The 27,243-nt window shown below is 36.5% G+C and overlaps 2 protein-coding genes across 3 annotated transcripts in view; both read left to right on the top strand.

The window, feature by feature from the left end:
- The first annotated feature begins 612 nt into the window (after window positions 1-612).
- atp5mj (ATP synthase membrane subunit j) lies at window positions 613-3,300 on the top strand. Its single transcript, XM_059513537.1, has 4 exons — window positions 613-732; window positions 1,327-1,450; window positions 1,743-1,766; window positions 3,048-3,300. Exons 2-4 carry the CDS (start codon window positions 1,327-1,329, stop codon window positions 3,059-3,061), a joined length of 162 nt encoding a protein of 53 aa, XP_059369520.1. The 5' UTR covers window positions 613-732; the 3' UTR covers window positions 3,062-3,300.
- A 3,511-nt stretch (window positions 3,301-6,811) lies between these two features.
- The window catches only part of ppp1r13bb (protein phosphatase 1, regulatory subunit 13Bb), a 57,625-nt gene continuing 37,193 nt past the window's right edge, over window positions 6,812-27,243 (top strand). For both annotated transcript variants that reach the window (XM_059512984.1, XM_059512983.1), the window contains exons 1-2: window positions 6,812-7,131; window positions 7,649-7,744. In XM_059512984.1, the coding sequence (XP_059368967.1) occupies window positions 7,736-7,744 (9 nt within the window). In that variant the 5' untranslated portion in view covers window positions 6,812-7,131; window positions 7,649-7,735. The remainder of the gene's footprint in view (window positions 7,132-7,648; window positions 7,745-27,243) is intronic.

The raw sequence follows: 27,243 nt of genomic DNA, 5'->3' as shown, positions 1-27,243 counted from the left end.
AGTGAGGAATGTTCACAAGCAATGCAAACATGACAATTACTTTTGACTGCTGTATAAGTACTACAGTAGGTCAGACAAAACGAGGTTCCCTCACAGAGTGGACGCTGCGTTTATTACTACAAAAGCCTGCAGATGATAAACCAAATATAGTATATTGTATAAGTATTGTCTTATCACATTTTCTGCATATTCTATTGTTGTTGTCTCTTCTATAGAAAGAAAAAGAAAAGATACTGATACGTTTGTGTAACATGCTTCATTTTATTTATTTGCTTCTGTGGACGCTGTTTTATTGTTATCCTCATGTCCATTGTCACTGAAATGCCTGCACAATTAAATGTTAACAAAACTTAATTTGTATTTGTATAGTTATTATTTGTCACACCAGTGTTGACAAGTCAACTTTAACAAGAGACTGTTATCTTTTTTTAAACCAAAAAAATACTTTTTTTCTTTTCTTTTTTAAATCTATCGATTGTGTGGGGCTAATATTTTTAATAATTTAATTTAATTACATTTTGAGCCAGTTGAAAATCCAATTTGGACAACGAAAAATCAAAGCGTTACAAAAAAAATTAAATTTTAAATTCACACAAGGACTTTTATTTTGGTGCCGGTGCTTTTAATTACAAAGCGGAAAATCTACAAAGATCTTCCGCTGTCTCCTCTACTGAGCTCTCGCTGAACAGTGACCTTCTCCGAGTGGTCCAGTGCAGTACTTATATACTAGAGGTGAGTACGTTTTCTTATAATAAATGTAAATGTTTTCAGTTTGCAGGTTTTAAATAAACACTGACCATTTCAAGAAGATCCCCTGTCGTTTAAAACATTATTTGTTTCGGTTATTGGACTGTATATTTCAAGGCCTTGCTGAGCGCCTTAAATGAATCAACATTGGTTTATGGCTCAAGCTTGACACTTGAATGGCACACATGAACCTCGGAATGATTTTCATAATCTCTGCGGTAGTTTTGTTTTTATATTAGACGGTAAAAAGAGCTGAACTTATTTGCCTTTTAAGTGACGCGTTATCTTTAAACTGAACTGAGATTGGCATAAACTCGCTTTATTGAAAGTGAAATAATGGGAATGTTTTTTATTTTTTATTTTTTAGGGGGGGGGGTCACTATCTTAATGACCTCGTATAGTGTGCATTTTTCTCGAGCTGGTCTGTTAATAAATGATTAATGTCCTTAAAGGTGCTGTTTGTGTTGTTCCTCTATGGGGCGTCCTTATAGCATTTGCACGTTCAAACATGTATGATAATGTTACATGATTTTGAAGCCTTTTAGACAAATGTTCATTTATCCTTGTTTTAATCACTAGATGGCAGGTGCTGCATTCACTGGCTGGTGGACTAAAGTGGCCCCCTACTACACCAAAGCATACCAGGAGATGTGGGTCGGTGTAGGAATCATGAGTTTCATGTACTACAAACTTTCATATGGAGGTGAGAGGTCAAGTTTGTTGAAGAGGTCTTTAGTATTGTGCATACTGTCAAAATGTCATAAACCCTTATTTATTTTGTGGTACATATAACAATGAACTTCGTAAACATTTTTCTTGTAATTTAATTATTAATTTGTATGTTGTCTTCTGTGTCTTCTAAGCACAGCCAATTTTCATAGACAGTTTGTTACACAATATTTTTAGAAATTTCTAGTTTTCTGTAACAGAGACGATTTCAAGAGCTTGTTTATGTTCTTTTTTTTAATATTAACAATAATATTACTGTTTTACAGGAAAGAAGAAAGCAGTGCAGTCAAGTAAGTATAAGCAGGTCTTAAAATAAATAAAATAAAATAAAATTAAGTCAAGGAGAGAGGCTTTCAAACTTGGCTCCACATGTGAGTTTTATGTGTCGGGTAGAAAATTGTTTAGAGAAAACGGGTAAAAAAAAATGTACAAATAAATCATAAAATTAAGATTCATAAATAATAGATGTATACGTATTTTAGTGAGAAGTAAAAAATTAAGCAACTCAGTATCTTCCAAATAATATTTTACACATTTGTAATAACTTCACAGATTAAAAATAGGGGTTAAGCACAGTAAACTTCTCCATGCTGTAAAACAGGTCACATCCCTTCATGTTCAGGTCTTTTGCATGTGCTTTATTAAATATGGAGCTGTTTTACTCTAGATTGCTTCAAAGCAGATACTAAAGATGGTCATAACTGATGTCCATCACATATGCAGATTGATATCTAGGAGTTTGTTTTCTCTTCTTCTCTCTAACATTCTGATATTAAGATTGAATAAAATAGCAACAATAAAAATAAAAAAAACTAGGTAGGTTAACTGGTTGCCTTAAAAGTCCATAGATATTCCCATAAGTTCATAATGCTGTCACACTTTCTCTAACAAGTAGATGCAATGTGACCTGTGTTCCAGTTTGGTCAGGTGATGTTCGACACATACCCCATTGGGTCTTGAAAGTGAAAGTCGTGACATTTGCCAAGCATGGTAACCCATACTCGGAATTGGTGCTCTGCATTTAACCCATCCAAGTGCACACACACACAGCAGTGAGAAGTGAACCCACCCTGAGCAGTGGGCAGCTATATATCCTGGGGGTTAAGTGCCTTGCTCAAGGGCACTTCAGCCATCGGTACTGGGGGTGGAAGCTGTTCATTCACTTCCCCCCACCTACAACTCCTACCAGCACCGAGACTCGAACCTGCGACCTTCGAGTCCAAGTCTCTAACCATTAGGCCACAGCTGCCCCTATTTACTTTTTCATTCATACATGAAACCTTAGTCTAGAGCAGGGGTGGGGAACGTTGATCCTGGAGGGCCTGTGTCCCTGCAGAGTTTTGCTCCAACCCTGAAAAAAAAAAAAAAGATGATTGATTAGCTTGTTCAGGTGTGTTTGATTAGGGTTGGAGCTGAACTCAGCAGGGACACAGGCCCTCCAGAATCAATGTTCCCCACCACTGGTCTAGAGGATAGTTTGAGGCTTTGCTAAAAATGCTTATTTATGAGATGTGTATATATTAAAAAAAAAAAAACTTTCTGTATCTAATGCGACTTTCCTTTTCTCCCAGAGCCTAGCCACTGATTGGACCACCAGCTCGTCATTCCCCATGTCCTCACTGTAAATCTTCCCCTGAAGAACTTCCCCTGGATATTTCTATTTTGCTTTATGTAAAAAATAAACAGATTGATTTGGATCCCACTATGGACAATTCACTGCTTTGTAGTCTTTCACTCTGTCTTGCAGAAAATTCATATCCGCAAACATGAAACTGTTTGATTGTTAACTCATGGAATAAAACTATAAAAGAAGTCCTGCAAAAAGTGTTTTAATGGCTTTAGTACATGAATAGCATGCATTTGTTTGAAGGACATAAATAGTTTTCACAAATAGTGTTAACGATTTTCATGTAATGTTTTATAAGAACACAGTTTTTGTTTTCGCAATCTAGACAATTTATGTCTTGATTAATGATATGTAGTTCATGTTATTGATCAGTAGTGGGTGTTGATGGAATGTCCAGCACAGCTTCAAAACAAATGAGAAGTCTGAGAACTGTTTCTCAAATACATTAAAAAAACATTTTTAAATGATATATTTATTACTAGAAACTACTGAGTGAAAGTGTTGAACATCTGCAATATAAGAGAGTATATTTCATGTTGCCATGTTGAACATCTGCAAGTAAAGCCATTCCTAAAATAACCATTTACTTTTAAGCTTCCTAACAATTAATGTGACTCATCGACAAACTAATAAGTCCCTTACAGATTTAATGACTATGCATACAGTGGGGAAAATATTTATTTGATCCCCTGCTGATTTTGTAAGTTTGCCTACTTACAAAAAAATTAAGGGTCTGTAATTTTTATGGTAGGTTTATTTTAATCGATAGAGACGGAATACCAAACAAAATATTCAGAAAAAACATTTTATGAAGGTTAGAAATTGATTTGCATTTCAGTGAGTGAAATAAGTATTTGATCCTCAAGCAAAACATGACTTAGTACTTGGTGCAGAAACCCCTGTTGGCAAGCACAGAGGTAAGACGTTTTTTGTAGTCGGTCACCAAGTTTGCACACATCACAGGAGGGATTTTGGTCCACTCGTCTTTACAGATCCTCTCTAAATCCTTAAGGTTTCTTGGCTGTTGTTTGGCAACTCGAAGTTTCAGGTCCCTCCACATATTTTTCATAGGATTGAGGTCTGGAGACTGGCTAGGCGCCTCCATGACCTTAATGTGATTCTTCCTGAGCCACTCCTTAGTTGCCTTGGTTGTATGTTTTGGGTCATTGTCATGCTGGAAGACCCATCCATCACCCATCTTCAGTGTTCTGGCATAGGGAAGGAGGTTCTCGTCCAAGATTTTACAGTACATGGTCCCGTCCATCTGACCCTCAATACAGTGAAGTCGTCCTGTACCCTTAGCAGAAAAACAGCCCCAAAGCATAATGTTTCCACCTCTGTGCTTGACTGTAGGAATGGTGTTCTTGGGGTCATGGTCAGCATTTCTCTCCCTCCAAATACGTCGAGTGGAGTTAATGACAGAGAGCTCAATTTTGGTCTGATCTGACCACAGCACATTCTCCCAAGCCTTCTCTGAATCATTTAGATGTTCTTTGGCAAACTTTAAACGAGTCTGTGCCATAAACTGTGCATGTCAGAGACAACACTGATATATTAATTTAGGAACATCAAGACACACCCCTTAGAAATTGAGGTAGGAGAGTGCATTTATAGGAAATGAATTGATGTATTTGTTTACATTTTAATATCATGTGTTGTCTTAGTTCTGTGAATAAAACCGACATCTACATTTTTGTTTAGGAATCAGTAACAAGACACACACTTTGAAGTTCAGATGGAATACTGTATGTTTAAAAAATGAATGTGTTTCAACTTCAATTCATAGCGTGCATCCTGATTTACATATGATAGTAAAATATGGCTGTAAATATTGTTCTTTGAACAAGTAACAAGACACACCCATTTAAGTTTACAAATCAAACTGTGTGCATTAATTTATGTAAGCTTCAGAATGTCAAACTTGGTGAAGACAATTGCAATATCTTCTTCTAGGGGGCGGTAAACTGCACAATTTTTGTAATGCTTTGCAATCCTTTTCTCAATTGTTCTATTTCAATAGCTTTTGTTGTGCTGTAGGCCTAGTTCTGTGAATAAAACCAACATCTAAAAGTTATTTTATGAACCAGTAATAAGACAGACATTTTTTATACATTTCACAAGTGAAGCATTTAGAGGGAATAACTGTGTTTTTTTTGCTATTGGTTTTGCACATTGCAGAGGGTCCCTATCCTACACTTTTACATTATAACAGGGGTGGGCAAACTTTTTGACTGGAGGGCCACATCAAGTTTTCCACATTAAGTGAGAGGCCGCATACTATGCTCATTACAAATGAAGCTTTGAATTTTTTTTTATTCTAAATTGACACTTACTACTGTACTGTTGGCTATGTATACATACAGTTCTATCGCTACCTATTTTTTATGACTTTTATGATTTTTTATCTTGTGGTAAATCATTAAATAACTATTGAGGATTTCCGAGGCTGATGTCTGACAATGTCGAACCAATTTTATATCGGTCCCAGGGTGTTGGAAAAGGTTAAAATAATACCGATTGTGTGGACAGATGTCTTATTCACCTAACGAGCTGACATTAGGAGTAAGAAGTGTAAGGACGAATCTGTGTTCCACATGGACACACAAACAGTGTGTACTCAAAAAAAGTAATCCCCTACAAATACTACTAATTACATTTTTAAGGCCTACTGCATTTAAAAAGTAATCAGATTACTAATTACTTTATTTTCAAGTTACTTTCTTTCATTAATTTAATAATGACTGAAAAATAACACAAGTGGCCTATTATTTTTATAGCCTACACTCCCAATATCTACTAAACTTTTTTTTTGTTTTGTAAAATAAATGAAACAAATAGAGTACACTTTTCTGCATTCAGTCTCTGTGAATATCTTCCTTAAACGAGTCACTAAAATGAATGAAAATGACCAGAGAAATACAATAGGCCTATATCTAAATAAAGCTTGAAGTGTCTATTATTAAATTAATAGTGTCTATTAATGAAGTACGTATATCTCATGTTGAAAACAAATATTCTCAAAACAAATATTCTCTGTTAATATAACTTAAGTAACGTGATTTTACCTGCATAAGTAACTTTAATCAAATTACATAAATTTAAAATGAATCGGATTTACTGCGTTACCAGGAAAAGTAACCAAATTACAGTAACGATTACAGTAATTACAGTATACTCTGCACACAACCAATCTGTGGAAGCCAGAATTCTTGCTGGTTTGTTGAGGGTCAAATACTTATTTCACTCACTGAAATGCAAATCTATCTCTAACCTTATAATAGGCAAATCTGGTCCTGGAGGGCCACTATCCTGCAGAGTTTAGCTTCAGCCCTCATAAAAACTCACCTGCCCGTATCTATCTAGTAATCCCGAAAACACTGATTGCCTTGTTCAGGTGTGTTTAATTAGGGTTGGAGCTAAACTCTGCAGGAAAGTGGCCCTTTTATTTTTATTTTTTTATTTTTTTGTGGGGGGGGGGTATTCTAACTCTATCCGTTAAAATAAACCTACCATAAACATTACAGACCCTTAATTTCTTTGTAAGTAATATCATAAATAATATCATAAATGTAAGTAAATAATCAAATAAATATTTTTCCCCGCTGTACAACCATCCATAAGTCACTAAGCGCCACATTCCTGTCATTCCAGGTCTGCGAGTGCCCTCATTTAACACAACAGCGCCATTAACTGGACTGGAGTGCGAAACATTAACGGGCAAGACTAGGGTTCTGGCTGTTTTGCTTTACTTGTATTACTTTTATTTTGGTGCTTTAAAATATATTAAACCAATAGACGACTACATTTAGAGGAATACCCGAGTTATGGTTTGGTTTACTCCCAGTCTCCTCGAGTAACGCAGTGTTTTACCCGACTTCGGTTAGCAGGTTAACTACTTTAGCTAACGTTAACTCGCGAATTAGTCGATAACGTTACTCTGCTGCTTTCACTCCGCAAGGATACTAGAAACACCTCTGGTATCTTTTTTTGTTGTTGTAAATATTATGGCATATATCTACACGTGACAAGTAAGTATAACGTAGTTGTATCCACTGTCGGTGTATATTCTTGATGTTTATTAACATTTACAGCACAGCTAACGTCAGATGTTTCTCCTATGCGTGCTAACTGGCTAACAGATGTGAGGACCATGTTTAAACGGACAGGGCGGATAGAGTACAACTCCTCGGAATAAACGTCTTCAAATATGACAAACGTTTTTCAGACCTCTTAGTTTCGATTCAAAACACGATATATAGAAGTCATTCATTGTGAGGAGAGAATGAGTTAACGGGCTCGCATAGAAACATCTGCCATTACACAGTCCGCTGTTCTTCAGTTCAGCGAGTCTTTTAAAGCTTCTCTTTAATTCTGGTCAGCTGAAGGAGATGTTGCCTGTGACCAGTTGCTTGTTACGGTAAAACATTATTTAAAGTAAAATAACACGATGTACAGAGCCGTGGCCTGTTTGGCCTGTATTTGTCGGTGTTGTGGACATTCATGTGTCAATGATAGTGCGAATGAAGTTGTTTTCCTGATGTACAGAGGGCTGTGATCTCGGGTTGGACCTTGTGGATGTTGTGAAAGGCACAGTGAAGCTGAAGACCAGATGTTCCTCTGACACAAGCAAAAATGATGCCTGTAAGTATTAATTTTCATTTATTTTCTCAGCAGTGAGTTATAACAAAATGTTGTGTCTGTCAGATTATTTTTATGGTTCAGATAGTGAGGCATCAGTTTGATTATTACAGCTTCTGTGTTTATGTAGTTTTTTTTTTTAATGACCTAATGTTACTACATTTTGGAAAGTGTGTACATTATGTTGGTTTGTTACTCTAGTGTGAAAGTCTTAGTTTGACTTTTTATCATTGCTAAGAATGGCATTGTGGGCTGCCTAGAGGGGATCCATAATGGGGTTTCTTTTCGGAAAGCTGTTAATGGGCTGTGGATGGGAATATCCACAGTGAAAAAACACTATCTTTGCCTCATGCTGTGCTGTTTGCTGTTTCACTGATCATTTAGCTTTTTAAGTACAATACCTCTATTTCAGATGGGACACAATGAGTTTTCATTACAGAACAGTTTCAGTACCGAACTTTATTGTGTGACAGGGCTTTAGTCAATCTCCTTTTTTCTCTGTGCACTAATGGCAGCTATTAGTTTTATGATGGTGATGTGCTGTTGCTCGTTAAGAGAATGTTTTTGCTTTTTTTTTCAGACTAATGGCTTAATAGTTTCATTAATGCTAAATCATTATTGACAGTTTTGTGTCCCTCCCTCAGTTCTCAAAGGGTCTTTGGTGCTTGGCGGCATTGAAAACATACAAATGCTGCATTTGATGTTTGTGCATCTTAAGGTTTTTATTTCTGTTTTTTAATTTCAGTTTTACACTTTTTCTTATTTGCAGGAACTAAAATAGTGAAGCATGCACATCCATTTAAATTCGCGAGGATTTTAGGCAACATTTTTGAATTAATAATTGTTTACTAAGACATTTAGTATTCATAAACTGTTTTATTTCAAAACAGCTTCGCAGAAAATCATTGTGTTTTCACTTAGACCCTGCAGGTGAATTACTCTGAGGTCACACATTAACTCCAAAGGAAGCTTTGTATCATTAAACATTTACCTTGTTGAGCACATTTAACCCACAACGTTTTACATTTATCAACAAAATAGTATTTTACTGCCTCCTCTACAGCTGTGGATCATCTGAGTAATTATTAGGTTATCGCAGCCTAACCACGCTTCTTATCTAGAAGAATCCTCATGGTAGTCAGGCACCAGTCATATCTCTGTCAGGTTTTAAATGGCTTTAACATCCTCCTCCTGTTTGTTTTTGTTTTTTTTAATTCATTGACAAATCAATATACAATCATAACATGTACCTAGTAACTCATGCACCATGTCAAATGTATGCTCCTATTTCCGTTTTCCTCTGTAATGCTACACTAATGTGTCCCCAAACTGAGTTTTTCAGCAGAGAGCAGATTGCTAGTCATGACTACCATCCTTTGATGACATCTGAATAATATCCTGTTTTGCTGTAGTGTGGAAGGGATCTGATGGTTGTGACTAAACAAAGTAAAATTTGATTGTACTGATATGGATTATGGAGGAAAAAGGTGTGTTTCAGTCTGTCTTGTAGGTATAAATGAATTTTTGATGCAATGTTGTCATTGATGGTGGGTGGGAGCCTAATCTCAGTAGTACCTGTCTATAAAGTGAAAAGCGCACACACATTTGTTCTCACTGATTGTGAGAACATATGGATGTTCTGTTCTAGAACTAAGACCTGCTTTTTCAATGTTCTAATCGCTAACGGAAAATTGGGCTGTATGTGAAACTTGGACTGTCTGCAAGCTGGAGCAGAATGTGGAAAAGACTTTAGGCTTTAGGGACAGCAGCATTGTGCTTTTGTGGGTGGTTTATCATTATAACATTGTTTTAGCCCAAAGTTTAGTTTTTGCATTTTTGTGATTGCCGTAAACTGCACACATTGTCACATATCTTTTCCAAGATGTTTAAAGGGGAAACATGCAACAGTATAATGGTGAGGTTGCATTAATGAAATTTGGGATGCAAAAGGTCTATTTTCACTACTGTAGTGATGCAAGAAACACACAGAAGTCACTTTCAAACCAAGCAGCACAGTGAGTTCACATGACAATGTGACTCTGCCTTAACAATATAACATGGAATGTCTACTGTTGGTGGTCTTAAATTGCCCTTTTTTTTACTGTTTAGTTATTAGAATGTTTGATTTGTTTGCTTTTATCTTCATTGCAAAATTGCTTTTAGGTACCACACCATTCATTTTCTACTTATTGATTCAAACTATAGCCTTAATTGTGTACTGTTGAAAGCATGATTATCTGCAGCAGCTTTCAAACAAAGGATGTTAGGTTCAGTTTCCTGCTTGCTGAAGCCCCTACACTTTCTCCCTGTGCTGATGTTGGCATTGTTCAAGTGTAGCTACAGCCTCTAAGCTGCCTGTGCTGCAATTGGCTGAAAGCCATGGAAACAGCCAAACGAGGGGTAAATGGCAAACTCACAGCAGGGTGTGGTTTACTTCATCATAAGGTTAGAGTTGTATATTACATTATGGTCCTATATTTTGCAAATTAACTTCTTGCCTTATTGGCTCTTTGTATGTTAAACCATCTAGATTGCACCTCAGGGGCTACACATGTGTGCATATAACTGCTACACAGAGTGAGTGATAAAGAATGGCATGTATTTCTTTGGTTTCTCTGGAATACTGAAGACATCTTCAGTCTGTGTAAATGAACTGTGAGAGCTGTTTTTTCCATAGTCAGCCTGCATAGGAGTATTAGTTTAAGACAGTGGTGAAGAGCCTACATTCTGAGACTTCCTCCATGACCTAGATTGCTCTATCATGCTGGGAAAGCAGATGCATGATGGGAAATGCCTACATATGTACTGTCTAGTGGCTATTTGTATCTAGAGAACTAGAGCAATGTGTAAGCCACGAATCTGAGTAGATGAGAAGATCTAAGGGCATACTTCATCAAACCTCAGTAGAGGTCAAAGACACACAGACTCGAGAGACACATCCCCAAACGCTCCTGTGATGTATATAATGAAGCGCTTAATTAATCTACTGTTTACTGATGCGCGCCATATGCTAGTAGTGAGCTGAAAACAGGGTCACTGATGCATTCAGAACCTGCACCACAGTCTCTATGGATAGTCTAAGAGAGCAGGCAGAGTGCTGGTTGGCCTTGTGGATAAGTGATGAGTTTGTTTACTCCCTTTGCCTGCCACACCAGTTAATAGCTCCTTTGGGTAAATTTAGCAAGCTCTGATATAGGGCTGGGCAATATATCTGAAAAAATGCATCAATGATATAATGTTTCATATCGTTCGGTATCGATAATTATTGACTTTTTTTATAACCTTTTTTTATTAGCAAACGATTATTTTGATAATCGATTAATCTAACGATTATTAGAACGATTAATCGACTAATTGATTTTCACTCATTAATCAGTAGAATTTGATTGATTATTCAGCTCTTGCAATTAGTTAAAATACTGTTATACATAACAAATAAATAAAAGATAGTCTAATCACTTCAGCTTTGGGAAATAATATTATGCAATTACAATTATTCTACAATTAATTTATACAAATAAATATATTTGACACACAAAATGAGATGACAGAGAAACTTTCTTATTTACCATTTAATTACTATATGAAACTTAACTGAATGACACATCATTCTGCCTAACATTGCCTTTCGTAAGTATATAATATGGATAAGAAACAAAATAAAGGTAAGTGATGTTTTATTTTTGGATAAACAATTTTATTCACAATATACACTACCAGTCAAACATTTTTGAACAGTAACATGTTTTTTAAAGAAGTATCTTCTGCTTATCAAGCCTGCATGTATTTGATCCAAAGTACAGCAATAACAGTAAAATTTTCAAAGATTTTTTACTATTTAAAATAACTGTATTTTTATTTGAATATATTTTAAAATGTAATTTATTCCTGTGTTTTCAAGGCTGAATTTATAGCATCATTACTTCATTCACATGATCCTTCAGAAATCATTCTAATATACTGATTTGCTGCTCCAAAAAATATTTATTATTAATAATAATAATAATAATAATATGTTGAAAACAGCTGAATATAATTTTTTAGGTTTCTTTGATGAATAGAAAGTTCAGAAGATCAGCATTTATCTGAAATAGAAATCTTTTGTAAAATTATAAATGTCTTTGTCAATTTAAAGCATCATTGCTAATAAAACCCCAATAAAAAAATCAAAATAAATGATATTGACTCCAAGCTTTTGAATGGTATTGCGTATAATGTTACAAAAGCTTTTTATTTCAGATAAATTCTGATTTCTGGATCTTTAAATTCTTCAAAGAATCCTGAAAAAAATGTACTCAACCGTTTTAAATATTGATAATAATAATAAATGTTTCTTGAGCAGCAAATCAGCAAATTAGAATGATTTCTGAAGGATCCTGTGACCCTGAAGACTGCTGAAAATTCAGCTTTGATAACAAGAATAAATTACATTTTAAAATCTAATCAAATAGAAAGCAGTTATTTTAAATCGTAAAAATCTTAACGTTACCATTCAAAAACTTTTGACTAGTAGAGTAATCTCTCTTAAAATACCTTACTGGTTTATGCTAATCAAAACAGTCCTGAGCTAGATTAAGCTTTGATCTCTGCAAACCAAACTATCACTTTAATCAAATATTTAATAATAATGTTTAGTACTGTAAAGCTGCTTTATTTAAGCTATTGCATAAAATACTATAGCTGTGACGTAAATGCTTTACTGAGCTTGTGCAAACATCCACATTGGTGTAATAAGATGCATTTTTAACTGCTGCTTTCACACTGCTGTGTTGTTGTTCATTTTGTTATTAAGAGGAAAGCGCCGTCATATATTTTCATATCCAAATGCCATTTGGTTCGGATCAGGTGTGTTTCTCTGAAGCAGTGCTGAGCAGTGTATCTCTTCTCTTGAATTGCATCAAGGAGGGCTGAATTACAGTCTTGTGCCACACTGGTCAAACCGCCTTTATTCCAGGCTCTAAATTAGGTCAAATTTTATCAAATAGTGCTGAAACGACGCATCAACTTCATCGATTACGTCGACTACAAAAATACGTCGACGTGCGTGAAATGCGTCGACGCGTCACACTGTTTACATCTCGCTTAATGGCATACTGGGAATGGAGAAAGTTGCATTCTATCACAAAAACAGAGACCACTGTTACCAAAAGTATGGGAATACTTTAAACAGAGGCCAAATAAAATGGCCCTTTGTTCCCTTTGTAAAACCGATATGGTGTACCACGGCAGCACAACTGCGATGCACGAGCACCTCAGAGGAAAACATCCTGACGCTCTCCGGTGTTACGGTTTAACTGGTTACCGTGTGATCTGGCGACCAACTTCCTGGTTCAGGTCTCTGCTGCAGATGTGATGGAACAAACTGGTGTGAAATTATTAAGTGTCTAATAAACGCAGACTTGCTCATTGCATGATTCTGATATCCTTGTAAAGATTACAAGTTATTGGTATGATCACCCGTAGCGGCTGAAGTAACGATAAAATAAAAAATAAAGTAAGTCTGTGTTGGCGAAGGGTTTCGAACACGCGTTAGGGGCCGTTCACATATCGCGCCTAAAAACGCGTGGAAAATGCTAGTCGTGCCGTTTTCTCCTTCTTTCCAAAGTGCTCGGGAAGTTGCGCCCCTGGGGCGTCTGTCGTTGCTAAGCAACCATGACGCGCTCTCTCCATGAAGACGCAGAAATTTCAGCAAAGGATAAATGGATTTGCAGCACTAAAAATCGCTTGCAGTAGCTCTGCTACTAAATTTAAATTAAAATTTTAAACTAAATTTTTTCAAAATGGCAATCCATATACAGCTATGATCAGCAGTTCCTTCATCTTAGCTGAGCTTTCAACGTTGTTACGGGAAAGGATGAAGCTGATTGGTTAGTTCTTGTCAAATGACCCGTGGTGCGCTTGCGGCATTCTGAAAAGTTGAGATGTTTTTAACTCTAAACTCGATGCGGTGCGGACGCGCCTGTTTTCTCGTGCGCATCGCGACCACGTCGCTTCCATTATGAGCGCACATTCCGCGCGCCTACATTGGAAATAACAAACTTGAGCACGCAAAAGACGCGATATGTGAACGGCCCCTTAAAAGACAGCGCGCCGCGAGACAACAGTCACAAACCACCGAGCTACCAAATCTCCAAATCTCTGGAAACCATGCTAAACAATAGCAGAACCCTGACTACATTTTATGGTTTGTGATGCTAAAGAACATTTCATGACGTCTCAGACAACTGTAAATTTGTGGCTACTGTGGTTTAATTATAAGCGCTATCGTAAACTCATATTTACCATAGTAAAATAATTTTCTTTGCCTCTTTATTCTTGTATACTGTAAAAACTTAACTGAATAAAGGTTGAAATATTATATTAGAAGTTGTACTTATATTTATAGATTCACAGACAACTGTAAATTTGTGGCTACTGTGGTTTAATTATAAGCGCTATCGTAAACTCATATTTACCATAGTAAAATAATTTTCTTTGCCTCTTTATTCTTGTATACTGTAAAAACTTAACTGAATAAAGGTTGAAATATTATATTAGAAGTTGTACTTATATTTATAGATTCATTAGCTAATAAAAAAAGAACATTATTGTAATAAAAATAATCTTTAGAGTAGTTGACTAATCGAAAAAATAATCGTTAGCTTAGTCGACAGAAAAAATAATCGTTAGTCGCAGCTCTAATATCAAACGACTACTCGACAAAAAAAATATTTGAAATGGAGGGAGAAAGGCGACAGTCGTGTCTGAATGTCATGTACAGTGGAAAGGCGGCTTACGGCTTCGTTTACACTTGGCATTAACATGCGACCTGTATCCGCATGTTGTCATCAGTCAATCAGAACATGGCACATTTACACTTGGCAACATCTCAGTGTAATGTAAATGAAATCCAGCCATCGTGTCTGCATTCACAGGTCGACATCACTGAAAACGCCGGCCCCTCTTTCGCGAACTGTCAGTAAAAGAGACGGAAAACACCCGTGTGTGGTGCTGATGAGACTCCTTCATTTATCTTTGATTTGTAAAATGTCCCTCGACTGAAAATGCTTTTCAAAAGTAAAAAACAACATCAGGTTGACTTTGCACTGGGCCATTCTCTGCAGACTTATTTAAATATTGCGTGGGGAATGACCGATCCGATCAGTTATCCAGATAGAAAAGTCAGTTGATGTTGCCAAGTGTAAATGTGCCATGTTCTGATTGACTGATGAACCGATTTGCTTGATCCGATCAAAGTGATCGCATGATAAATCTAGGCTACCCCCTACTGTTTTCAAAGCACAATACAAAACTGTGACATTTCATTCACTGACACCCTACAGTCGGCAACGCTAAACCAGGATCGCATACTGCCGGCAACCCGCCAAAATAAAAGCTTCCTGATTTTCAGTCTGAAAATTATGAAATTTCAAATTAACATAACAATAATAAAAATATTAGCATTTTATTTTTAAGTTTACTATAAAATAATTGTATTTGTATTTAATATTCACTTTATTGAATAAATAAAATAGAATTGAAACCACATGACATGCCTAAACTCACATATGTGTTTTAACTAATTATCTTTTTTTGCATAATAATCAGCATTATGTCACTGTTTGTTAATGTTATGCAACAGAACAGGCATCTCAATACCTGTTCTGTAAAGTTAAAACTACAACTATTAGCAGCTGAAAACGGCAAGCTCATGGACCGAGCTTGCATCATTCTAGAGGTTAGGCTAATTTTTCTATTTGAATTGACAGCCTTGTAGTCCATGGCCAAACCTCAGCTGATCCCACTGTGTCTGCTAGATAGCATTACTATTAGGAGAAAGATTCATAACGCGTCACCTCATAACTGCTCTATTCACTATGAATTCAAAGCATTAGACAGTTCCTCAATCTGCCGTTCTGCTTTGTGGCTCTCGCTGCACGTGTATGTATGCACATGTCCTGGACTTCTGTTTACTGAGGGTTGGACATCTAATCTGGAGTGTTTCACACAGTAGGTGTCTGCTTTAATTAGGGCATATTGATCATGATGCCGGTCCTGCCCCTCTGCATTCTCATTTACTGTTCTCAGATGCAGCTGTTCATTTTATTTTAATTTTGTACTGATAGTTTCCAAGCTATAAAATGAATTCATTTTATATAGTCATTATAATGATTACGAATATTGTGCCGTTTGGTCATGTGGCCTGCATGCAAGTTACAGAATCAAGGATTTGAATGGTCAGTTGTCACCCAGATTTTCTCCAACTATTTACTTTTTGAAATGTGGTTTTGTGTTCTGGTAGTTTCCAAGAACAGTAATTCATTCTGATGCTGTCTGATATATAGTGTCTTATTAAATCTGGTCTCGCCCACAGCCATTTTAGGTGTTTTTGGAAGCTCTTAGAATTGTTTTGACAATTTCTGTTGGGACATGAGGACACATTTGTTTCCTTGAGCTGGACTAACCAATGCTGATCAAACAGAGGAACCGTCCTCAACCAATGAGCTTTCATGTTAGTGGCACATGAATGTGCTGTCAGAAATTTGAGGTTACCCTGCATGGCGGGTTGCCCCACAGCTCTGTAATGGCATCAGTGTCACAGCCTCAGTCAGCGAGAGAGCGTGCCCTTCTCGTCTCATCTCATCCTCTGTGCGTGTAACTCAGGCAGCCAATGAAGACCAGTGTATTGAGCTGCTACCACGCTGTTGTTGGGGTGATTTTAACTAGACAAAACCTCATCTTCCTCTCCCTCTCGTGGCTGTAGCTTCTTACTTTATTTTGTGAAGGCTGAAAACATAAATGACCCCCAGGTTCATGTTGAATGTTTTAGAAATCCTAGAAACTGGGCACTTACCCTAATGTTATGAGTTATGAAATGTCTGTCAAATGATCCTTTCTTTCATGAGTTGACTATGTAAAGAATTTGTCTTGTTTCACAATGCTTCACAGTCTCTGAAGTTTTTAATGATTTTATGGAGTGATTTAATTTATTTAAAGGAAAACGGCAGACAAAAATACTTTTTAGTTTCAGTCCATGTAAGAAAAAATATCCATTTGAATTTTTAATTAACTGATTTAATTAAATTCATGACTACAAGTATTATGTTGTTTCCTGAAATTGATTTTGCTATACCTGCGATTTTGCTATGATTTTGAATGTGATTTTGTATAGCTTGTCAGTGAACTACGGCTCTGTGTATTAACTGTCGCTCCATTTTAAAGCAGGTGATGGGGATTTACCGCTAATCATGGAACCGGCTTTAGTGATGAGATGCACATGATCATATCGTTCGATATATTGACCAGCCATAGGTTCTGGCTTTTGTTCACACAGAGCTTGTTCCGGGACTGAACCCAGCAATGTTAATAGGTCCCCAACCTGGAATCAATGGAATCAGCATTTCCTTCTCTTCCGGGTCTGTTGTGAGCGCGTTCACAAGACCTCAGTGACGCTGCTGGCGTACGACTCTGCTGACGTGTTATCTTTGTTATTGGCAGGGAACTACACTTACCTTTTCCACTGGTGGCACTTGCGCGACTAACTTTTTCAGTTACTGGCGCAAAACATGATTTGTTCGCACAAATTTTTTAAAATAAGCCACTCTGGAAAATAATGAAACTGTATTGCATACAGATGTGCTTTTTATTTTACTTGCCATCTTTTAAACCACACGCCGTCTTGTTTTATTACTTACAGTACACACAGTGCATTGCTCCGTCTTGGTACCTTAACCCAGGGCCGCAGCTGGGGTTAGAGGAGCCCTGTTGCAGGTTGTACAGTGGGCCCTGTTTGAAATGGTTTAATATTTACTGTATGTTCGTTCTATTTATTTATTTGTGCTATTTACACAATGTTTTTTTTTTTTTTTTTTTTTTTTAAGTTTGTAGGTGTCCAGAAACTAATTTAAAATAGCACTGCATAGTCTTCACTGTAAAATAAAATACACAGTCAAAACAAAATGTATTCAAACGCCTTTAACATTTCTCAGACTATCACAGTTTATTTGCTATAGTTTAGAAACTGGTAATAAAATATGACAAGAACTCAGAGTTAAAGTTTGTCAGAACAACTTCCTCTTGATGATAGAAAGATATGTAATGGAATCAACCAAAACTTCAGACAACTGTCAGTATGACAATATTTACACAAATATCAATACTTTGTTGAACAGTTACAAAGCAAGCAATGCTTAATTTTGTTCAGTCTGTGGTGTGAAAAGGTTGCATTAGCAATTAAAGAAAGAAATACAAGCAAAACATGGTCAGGTCCCTAATTTATTTATTTATTTTATCAATTTCACTGGTAGTCTACAGTATAAAGAATTTTTGGGTCTAATATTTCATAGTTCGCTGTATTTTGATATACTCCCTTACATAAATGAACTAGTGTTCTGCACCCATCAGTACAAAAATGTAATCAATTCTATCTGATTTTTGGTTTGACTGTGGATAAATTCTTGTTAAAACTACAAAGTAATTCAGTCAAGAGCAGTGAGTGATTTACTTTCATTTTCATATATTAAAGACACTGACAGCAGAGCTAGTTAATTAGGCGCGGTTACTTTAAGAGACAATGCATCCATTATAATGATACACATCCGATTTCTATCTCAACTCTTTACTTTCACTTAAGACATAACCACAGACTTTTCAAACACACTTTCCAAGACAGGTATTTTGACATATTTAGTATGTATTTGTCGGTACAAAAGCAAGAAGACTTTGAGACGCGTCTCTGCATGCGCCCTGAACACCTGAGCACCGCAGTGATGAATTGGGCTCTTTCGCATCCTTTTCTGTTTGTTTAAACTGCGATTTGTATTTGTTCGTTCAGGTGCAGGAAGACGGGAACGTCCTGAAGGAGAGCTTGCTTCAGTGTTGCTGTTCGTGAGACGCGGCTCTCTCGTGCGCACCGAACAGAGCGCGCGAGTAACCAGCTACTGAGCTTTCCCGCTTCGCGGGGCTGAAGCCAACTTGATGTGTTGAATGCTCAGAGCATGTTATAAAACGTATTTTTAAAATACAAATTTCTGTTTTAATAAATGTCATAGCATATTGCCTAAAACATAAGGTAGGTACAAAAATAATCAGTGATACATTTGCGACCTCAAAAAAATTAGGGTCGCAATGTCATTTCAAAAGGTCGCATATGCGACCATTTTGGTCGCAGTCTAGTTCCCTGTATTGGGCGCACCAGAAAACACGTCAGCAGCGTCATACATCAGCAGGGTCATAAACACGCTGACAACAGACCCGGAAGTGAAGACAATGCTGAATAAAGTCGTAGTTTTTGCTATTTTTGGACCAAAATTTATTTTCGATGCTTCAACAAATTCTAACTGCCCCTTTGATGTCACATGGACTACTTTGAAGATGTTTTTATTACCTTTCTGGACATGGACAGTATACCGTACACACAGTTTCAATGGAGGGACAGAAAGCTCTCGGACTAAATCTAAAATTTCATAAAACTGTGTTCAGAAGATGAACAGAGGTCTTACGGGTTTGGAACGACATGAGGGTGAGACATTAATGACATAATTTTCATTTTTGGATGAACTAACCCTTTAAGAGACTTTCAACAAAAAAAAGAGGGGGTGTGGGTGGGCTTGAAAATATTTTTCAATACAAAAGGGGGACCTGGCAGAAAAAACACTGGCCTACTCAAACACACAATATTTTAGGGCTGCAACTAACGATTATTTTGATAATTGATTAATCTGTCGATTGTTTTTACGATTAATCGATTAATCTTTATGTATTTATATTTTAGTTTTGCCCATTTTTTCCAATTAAATTATTAACAAAGGGTCTTTATCATTCAACATAGACTTTTAGAGATTTTAACCATTTTGCATTGTCATATCCTCATCAAACATATACCTGGAGTTTTGTTTTATTATGTGTTAGTAATCCTTCGTCAAACTCTTCTGCAATCAAAACACTGACCCATACTCTAGCAAATCTCACAAGGAGATTTCAAATAATGTTTTCACCATGGCAGTCCTTAGGGCTCCTAAAGTAGTTTAACATCCCGAACAAAGTTTATTAAGGAATCTTTCAGAAAATATTTTCACGAAAAAAAGTGCATTTCAAATACATTTAAACATTTACCTCTCTCTCAGTCATAATTAGGCTGCAAGACATGTTTGTAAATCTTTAAATGTTAACTGTTAAAAAGCAATGTTATTAGCTTTTACGACTAAACATTTGCAAACAACATTGTACTGGAGAATCTGCACAAATAAAAGTCTTAAACAGTTCAGTAGTGCAGAGTTTACAGGATACTCTTCTTTTTTTGAAGGCTCAAAGTAAAGTTCTCCCACATTTTGGATGACTTCATTCGATTAGTTTTATCTTCCGCTTTTTTTTATTTCTTAAGCTTACTCCACTGCCGTCTGTCTCCACCATCTCGCTGAATGCTGCAGACGCAGTTCGGGAAGCACGTGACATAAAACGAGGCCAGCTATTGGCTATTCGCTACTTCTCCTGCTGTACTGGCTGAATAAAACCTGCGGTGGCTCATTACTGCCACACTTTGGTCATCGCAGATTTAACATTTGCACAAAATGAGCCGCTTACGGCAAATAAAAGTTGTTTAGCAACTAATCGATGACTAAATTAGTTGACAACTATTTTAATAATCGATTTTAATCGATTTAATCGATTAGTTGTTTCAGCTCTACAATATTTAATTCATACAAGCCTACCTCATGGTACAAGTTTGCACTTTTTGAGAAAAACAGTGGAACAATAAAAAAAAGTATCTTCAGGTCTGTGTCCAATCCCTCACTTTGTCTAGTTATATAAGGTTAAAATATTTTGCCTGTAATTTTTTTTCTCATATCACAATATAATATAGATATCACCTGGACAGTGTAAAATATCATGATATGAATTTTAGCTCATATCACCCACCACTATGGTATGCGTAGAAATTAAATGCTCATATTTCAGTGATATCTGGCTACAGGTGCCAAAGCCTGTTGGAATATGTGAGCACGTTTGATTTTGCATTGCCTTGAAGTGCAGATATTTCAAAGATTATAGGTACAGACAGCTTGCACTGATTACATTTATGACTGGGTTTGATTAATATCTAAGAAATTTCTGACATGCAGTGTGGAACTTGACAAAGGTCTGGCCTTAAAAACAAGATAAAACAATCAGTCTGTTATTATTCAAAAGCTGTTGTTGCTGTTTCATGTCATCCATTTTTGCCTCTCTTCCTACTCCTTCATTTCTTGCCATTGAGATCATTACAAATTCATTTTCCTGCTTCCTGCTTAACTGTCATCCTTTGCATAGAGGAGCTTCTCAAATATGAATGGTGACCGTCACAAGGGGTTTGAATCTGGAAGGACTGAGGAGCTGGGTACTTGGGTATTTATTTATTAAACTTAATTAAGTATAATGAGGCCTACAAGCATGATTTGGACCTTATGTTAAGTAACTGTTTTCATGGAAGCACTTGGTATTTCAGCTTCGGGACAGAGCTTTCCTGGAAGAACATCATAATTGTAGTGAGTTTTTACTGGAACTGGAATCAAAACAGTTTTTTTAATCCGTTTTAGGTCATATTAACACTGATTAATTGACTTACCCAGAGTCTCATAGCATTACGTCACTGATGTCAACAAACATCCAAGATTTTAGTCCACACAACCCTCTCTATAATGTGCTGATTACAGCACTCCTTTTAGATCTCAAGTTACAAAATTTTCTATGTACGGTAATATTTTTTGCAGTGAGTGAACATGTAACTGTGATGTCATAGTGAAGGTCCCCACATGAAATAAGTATTTTAATGTAAGGTCTGCTGATTAAAATGTATAATCACAACTACAACATAAAGAGAAATGATCAACATTTATGATTTTATGGCATAAATTAAATTTGTAGCCGTACATCCTGTTCATGCCGCCAGCGACATTGAATGCATGATGTCATGTCATCATACATTATGCATTGTCCAATTTTTCTTTTGAGAGGGCATTCAGATTACTGAACATTGTAAAGGTCATATTAAACATGCACATGCAGACAAATGAATTTTTGAATAAACCTTAAGAGCGGATGGTTCTTGAAGGAGCAGTTCACCCAAAATTGAACATTGTCATCTCATGTTGTTCCAAATTTTTATGAACACAAGAAGACATTTTGAAGAATGTTTTAACCATTTTTTGAAAACTATTCCTTTAAAGCAGATTGAATTTAATTATATGCATTTCACAGCGTTATCTGCCATTATAAATATAAAGTTAAGCCAATCTTATTAGGTTTTGTAACAACGTCTGATGACTCTTCCACCTTTTAACATGGCAGGATCACTAATACATAAACACATCTTTTTCATATTTGAAAGTAGAAGATGGTTTCGGTGTAGGTTCAGCACAGACCAGTTTAAGAATCATGAATTGTTGGTATTAAATTTTCTTGGAGTATAATTGAGTACTGCAAAAATGTTATGATTTACTTATACTTTATCAGATTGGGCAATTGTAATCTCAAAAGCTCCCACATATGTTTATTTTAGTAAACATGTATAGTTTGATCATGGGATTATCAGTGTGCTGTGCTGTTTAGTTGATTTGTAACATCTCACACTCGCAGTTTTTACAGGTCATGATATCCTTGTCTGATTGTCCCATCAGCCTCTTCCGGTCAGTGGTGCACCATCTGCTTTCTCAAGGGAGCCTTATTCTGGAGGGGACCTGATGATGCACCCTTCACAATTCTGATGAGAGAAGCACCCTCCCTCCGTCGTCTTCCTCTGATTTTCCTTTTCTCTCACTCACACGCTCTCTTGCTCTCAGCAGTCACACAGCTAGCGTGACTACTGAAGGCTTTTCATTGCATGGAACCCTTGCCTGCTCCTGTTGCTGAGTGGGTTTGAACAAGACCCATTCAAAGGATGTGTTTGCTGTAGTGCTACGAGCGATTCCTGCGACATGAAGAAGTTTGTGACTATTGTTCTTCGAGGCCTGGTCAGCTTGTCTATCAAACCTGGAGATAAAACCTGGAGTAAGGAGCATGCCCGGCAGTTGAAGAGAGAGGCCAGGAGAAGACGGACTGCATCTAAGTGGGGAAAGGTGATGCAAATAGATGTCCTGCTTGGAGATGAGAGGGGGAAAGTGTTACTAACCTGTGCCTCTCAGATACGGCTGGACAGCAACATTATTTAGGTTTTTTTCATAAAATCGTCATTGCAAAGAGTTCAGGAAGTAAGTCAGTCAGTGTTAGCAACATTCTTTATTTTAATTAAGTGAGAAATTTATGTTAAATATTCTCAGAAGTGGCGACCTCACAATATGAGCTGCTTTATTTTTTAATCCAAAATTGTTGCTGATGTTATTGAATAGTACATATAGTATAGTACAGCCTTTCAATGAGACTATAACTCTATAATCATAAAAATGTAGTCTAGTTCTCCTGTCTAAAAGTAACCAATATCTTGCAAGGTTTCAAACACTATTTGCTAAGACAGTCATTGGTTTCTGTTCTCCACATATGTCTGCTTGGATTTGTCATATTGCCCTTTAATATAAATGCTATAGCATTATGGATCTGATTGGACATATCAAGATAGCGACAGGGGAGGGGAGTAGTGGGGCCTGCAAAAATGTTGGGGTCTAGATGTTCTCGTCTCTGTTGGCAGAATTAGTGATTATTAATTTTCATTGTTCAGATTAATCAAGTAAGAGTTGACTGTCTGGACATCTGAATTATACATGCCCTCTTCCCATGCTGAAAAGGAGAATTCAGTTTTCCTAGGTAACATTTATGCACTTTTCAAGAGAATAAGATTGTAAACTGTGATGTGCAGGTTTTTTCCTTTCCACTTTATTTGCTGGAGTGCTGCAGTGTTGTGATCATTTTTGACCCGCTTGAGTATTTCAAGCGAAATCAGCTTTAGCATTCAACATTTGAAGCCATTTTTTATGAGATTTGAAACCAGTAGGCTGGATGTTTACTCGAGCAGATCTCTCCATTACACAAATGCAAGAAGGCGGCTGGTGATAATGTTGCAGGACCTGCTTCTTACAGATATTTGCAGATGAATGGTTTAGATGTAGCCTAGAGCTTAAAAATTGATGTGCTATGTGTAGCTTTTTAATAAAATGTTTAGGCTTATGTTTCGTGGTTATGAGGATCCATATTTATATTTTTAACTAAAATAACCTCAAATGTACCTTGGTGCATCTCTCGTCGCATTTCTCTGATTTAAAGTTTAGGTCATTTAGTGCCACGAAGAGGATTTTTAAATTTTAGATGCTGCAAACTGATACTTTTTTGGAAAAAAAACAAAACCAAAACATCTTCCTTTAAAATGGTATGTTGTGTGGCAAAACAATAGGTTGTAATTCTCTGACTTGGTATTAACAGTTTTCCTGTTTCTATTGTGATGCTCTAAAGAGGTATATTGCTGCGACCAGCTCTGTAAAAGTTACCTTCTAAAACAGCATTTATTTTTAATCCGGTGCGAATGGGCACAGAATTCAGAGCGGACGTAATCCTGTAAAAGGAGTAAAAGATTGAGAAGTACACAACAGTTTTTTCTCCTCTGATGAAAAGCAGAAACCTGTGCTGGTGTGAGGACAAAATGCTTGAACTTTTGCGTGTCATACAGTCACCAGCCAAGAACTGATGCTTTTCATGCTAACTGAGATGGGGATTTCTGCACCTCCTGTCAATTAGCTGGAAAGATCAGACTTCAGAACTCAACTGATTATTTTCACTAGAAAATAAGGCCATTTTTTCAGGATTTTTCACGTCTTCATCTGTGGTCATATTCAAATTGGACATCTGTTCATTACTTCAAACTTGGCTATACAAAGGTTTTCATACCTCTACACTTCACATTCTACCCCAGGTCTTCCTCATTCTGCCTGTTTTGTGCTCCGTATCCAGAAATTCAGATCCCTCTTCCATGTCTTATTTTCACATTCTGTGCATGTTAATTTTAAAGAATGTTTTTTTTTTCGGTTAAATGTGTTCCATGCACTGCACAATTGACTGTATTTTACTAAATAAATATTTAATAGATAGTGGAACAGGGTATGTGTAGGACATTGTAAAGAAAGTCCTTTTAAATTCTGTGGAAATCTGATGTGTGTTATGTAGAATTCTGGGCTGCAGCGTTCTACCAAGCCTTCTTGTGTGTTTCTCTTGCCATATAGCTTCCTGAATCCGATCCATTTCATCCAATAAAGCAGACTCATTTCTTTTTATAAACCACATTAATTGTCTTCATCCTCATTACAAATTATGTTTTAAAACTAAACTTGATCTTAATGGCGTTACTTTAGATCAAGAGAGTGTATAAATTAGAAGAACAAACAATAAAGCCCAGAACACTCATGATGAATGATGTGCGCTTTTGTTGTTTACTGAAATCCCTTTTGACAATATAACTCATTGGGACTTTATCTAGCACTCTGTGTGCGTGACTTCTGCAGAAGTTGGCTGCGGTTGGTGCCGGTGCTCAGATAAACGTGTCATTCTGTTTGATGCAGTAACAGTGCGTGTGCTGAATGCAAAATGTTTGTCTCTTGCACTACTCTGCACTGCTTGAGACCTTGACAATAATGACAAACCTATCTGTCAGGCATGGGGAATTTTTCAACAAGCTGAACCAAAGTGCATTCCTCTCTCACACAAGCTTTTGTAATGCCAACTCCTTGCTGACAGGTGTTTTCTACAGTATAGTTTTTGTAGCACCTGCACCCTCTCTCTCATATTGGTCCTTACTATATACTTTATTTTTCTGTATATGTTAATATATTGTAATTATTTTATTTTATTCTACAAACTCTTTTGGGAATAGGAATCTTTAATTAAATTGAGTTAAATCTGGGCAGTGAGTGAGTCCGATATTAAATCATTAACCACTCAAATGAGTGAGTCATTCATTTTGATTCAGATAAAAAAAAAAAATGCTTTTGTTTGAATTCCTGGTCAAATTATTAAAGGCAGAACATAAGCACCATTTGTTTGTGAATCAGACGCTAGTGTAGTTGTTTTTATGCAGTCAGTGAGGAAATTGCAATAGTCATGTATTTATTGTCTTTGTTCCATTTTGTGACCAACAGTCATTTCATATTGAGTCTAGACAACAGACTCCAGTCAAAATAAATTCTTGTTGTGCTGTATTCAGCAGCAGCACAGCATATTCACTGAGTAAAGGTACAATGAATAATTTTTTAGACCAAGCTAGATATTTTCTTTGTAGATTTGTAGGTGAAATTGTTTTTAGTTAGTGTTTAAAGTAAAGTAGTAGTCCTGTTTGACTCTTTCTTGTAAACCCAATATCCGTGTTTGTGTTTGCATTGTTTTAAATCTTCTCTGAGGGGCTTTCCTCAGATTATCCAGCTTCTCCGCAGGTCACTTGGACCCATTTGCACTTGAGTGTTTTGTTCTCCCTGCAGTTCTAGTTTGCACCTTTCTTTGCCCTTCACACACATTGTGCATGGCCTACATATTTCCATTCTAGTGTTGCGGAACACAAAATCTATTGTTGCGTGAATGCACAAGAGTCATTTTGGTGTTTTGAAAAACCTTGTATGGCCTAAATATTTCGGTCCTAGTGTTTCTCCACACAGAGTTCACTGAAACTGACCTGATCCAATTGTTTCTTTCAACTCTTTGCACAAAAGAATGTCATTATGGTGTTTCTACATTTGACAGGTCTGCTTCAGTGCAAGAGCTCTTTCTTTTCCTACACACCTGTGTTTTGGACTGCCCTCCATTCAAGAGAAAATATCTGGATGCTTTGGAGGAAGAGAGCATTTACATGGGTTTTGTAAGAATATAAATCTTTTGTAATGTTATTTTACTAATGTTTTCTGTTTCTAAATGATCTGAAAACAATCAACTTGACAACTTAGTGTGTGAAAATTCTTTATAAAGTAATTTAAGTACTTTATCTCAGGCGACTTGTGAAGAAAATGAAAAGATAAGGTAAATATATGTGAGCAGAATATTTGTGGTGTTTTCAAGCTGTAAATATTTGTCATGTACGAATGTGTATATTTAGGATACATGCTAGCTAGCTAGCTAGCTATAAAAATAAGCCCCGACTAGACAGATTAGTCCACATATTTAAAATGTAATTTCCATTACAGAATATTATTAAAAACACTAACGTTACATCATTTGTGATGTGATGGAAATGGTATCCGACTTGGTAATAGGGGTGGGCGATATCTCGATAATTAAAATATATCGATATATTTTTTTAAACTCGATATAGATTTTTACATATCGTATATATCGATATATTGTTTGTATTTAATTCTGATTCCGCCACTTCGCTTGTTTGCCTTCTCTGTGCTGTGCTCGCCCCCGCCTCCTTGATTTTGTTCCCCCTCCCCTCGCGTGTCGTCTCATTGAACATGGCGCGTCCTCAACCAGACCTGAGGCTACAGAACTAGTAGCCTATCAAAAAAAACAACTGGCTCCATAATATGGAGATACTTCGGTTTTCAGGCGTCGGATGAACAGCAGGCAGATGTCTACTAGGG

Source organism: Carassius carassius, chromosome 27, assembly GCF_963082965.1.
Source record: "Carassius carassius chromosome 27, fCarCar2.1, whole genome shotgun sequence".
NCBI lineage: Eukaryota > Metazoa > Chordata > Actinopteri > Cypriniformes > Cyprinidae > Carassius > Carassius carassius.
The sequence above is the reverse complement of the archived record's forward strand: the minus strand, read 5'-3'. Positions and strand labels throughout refer to the sequence as shown.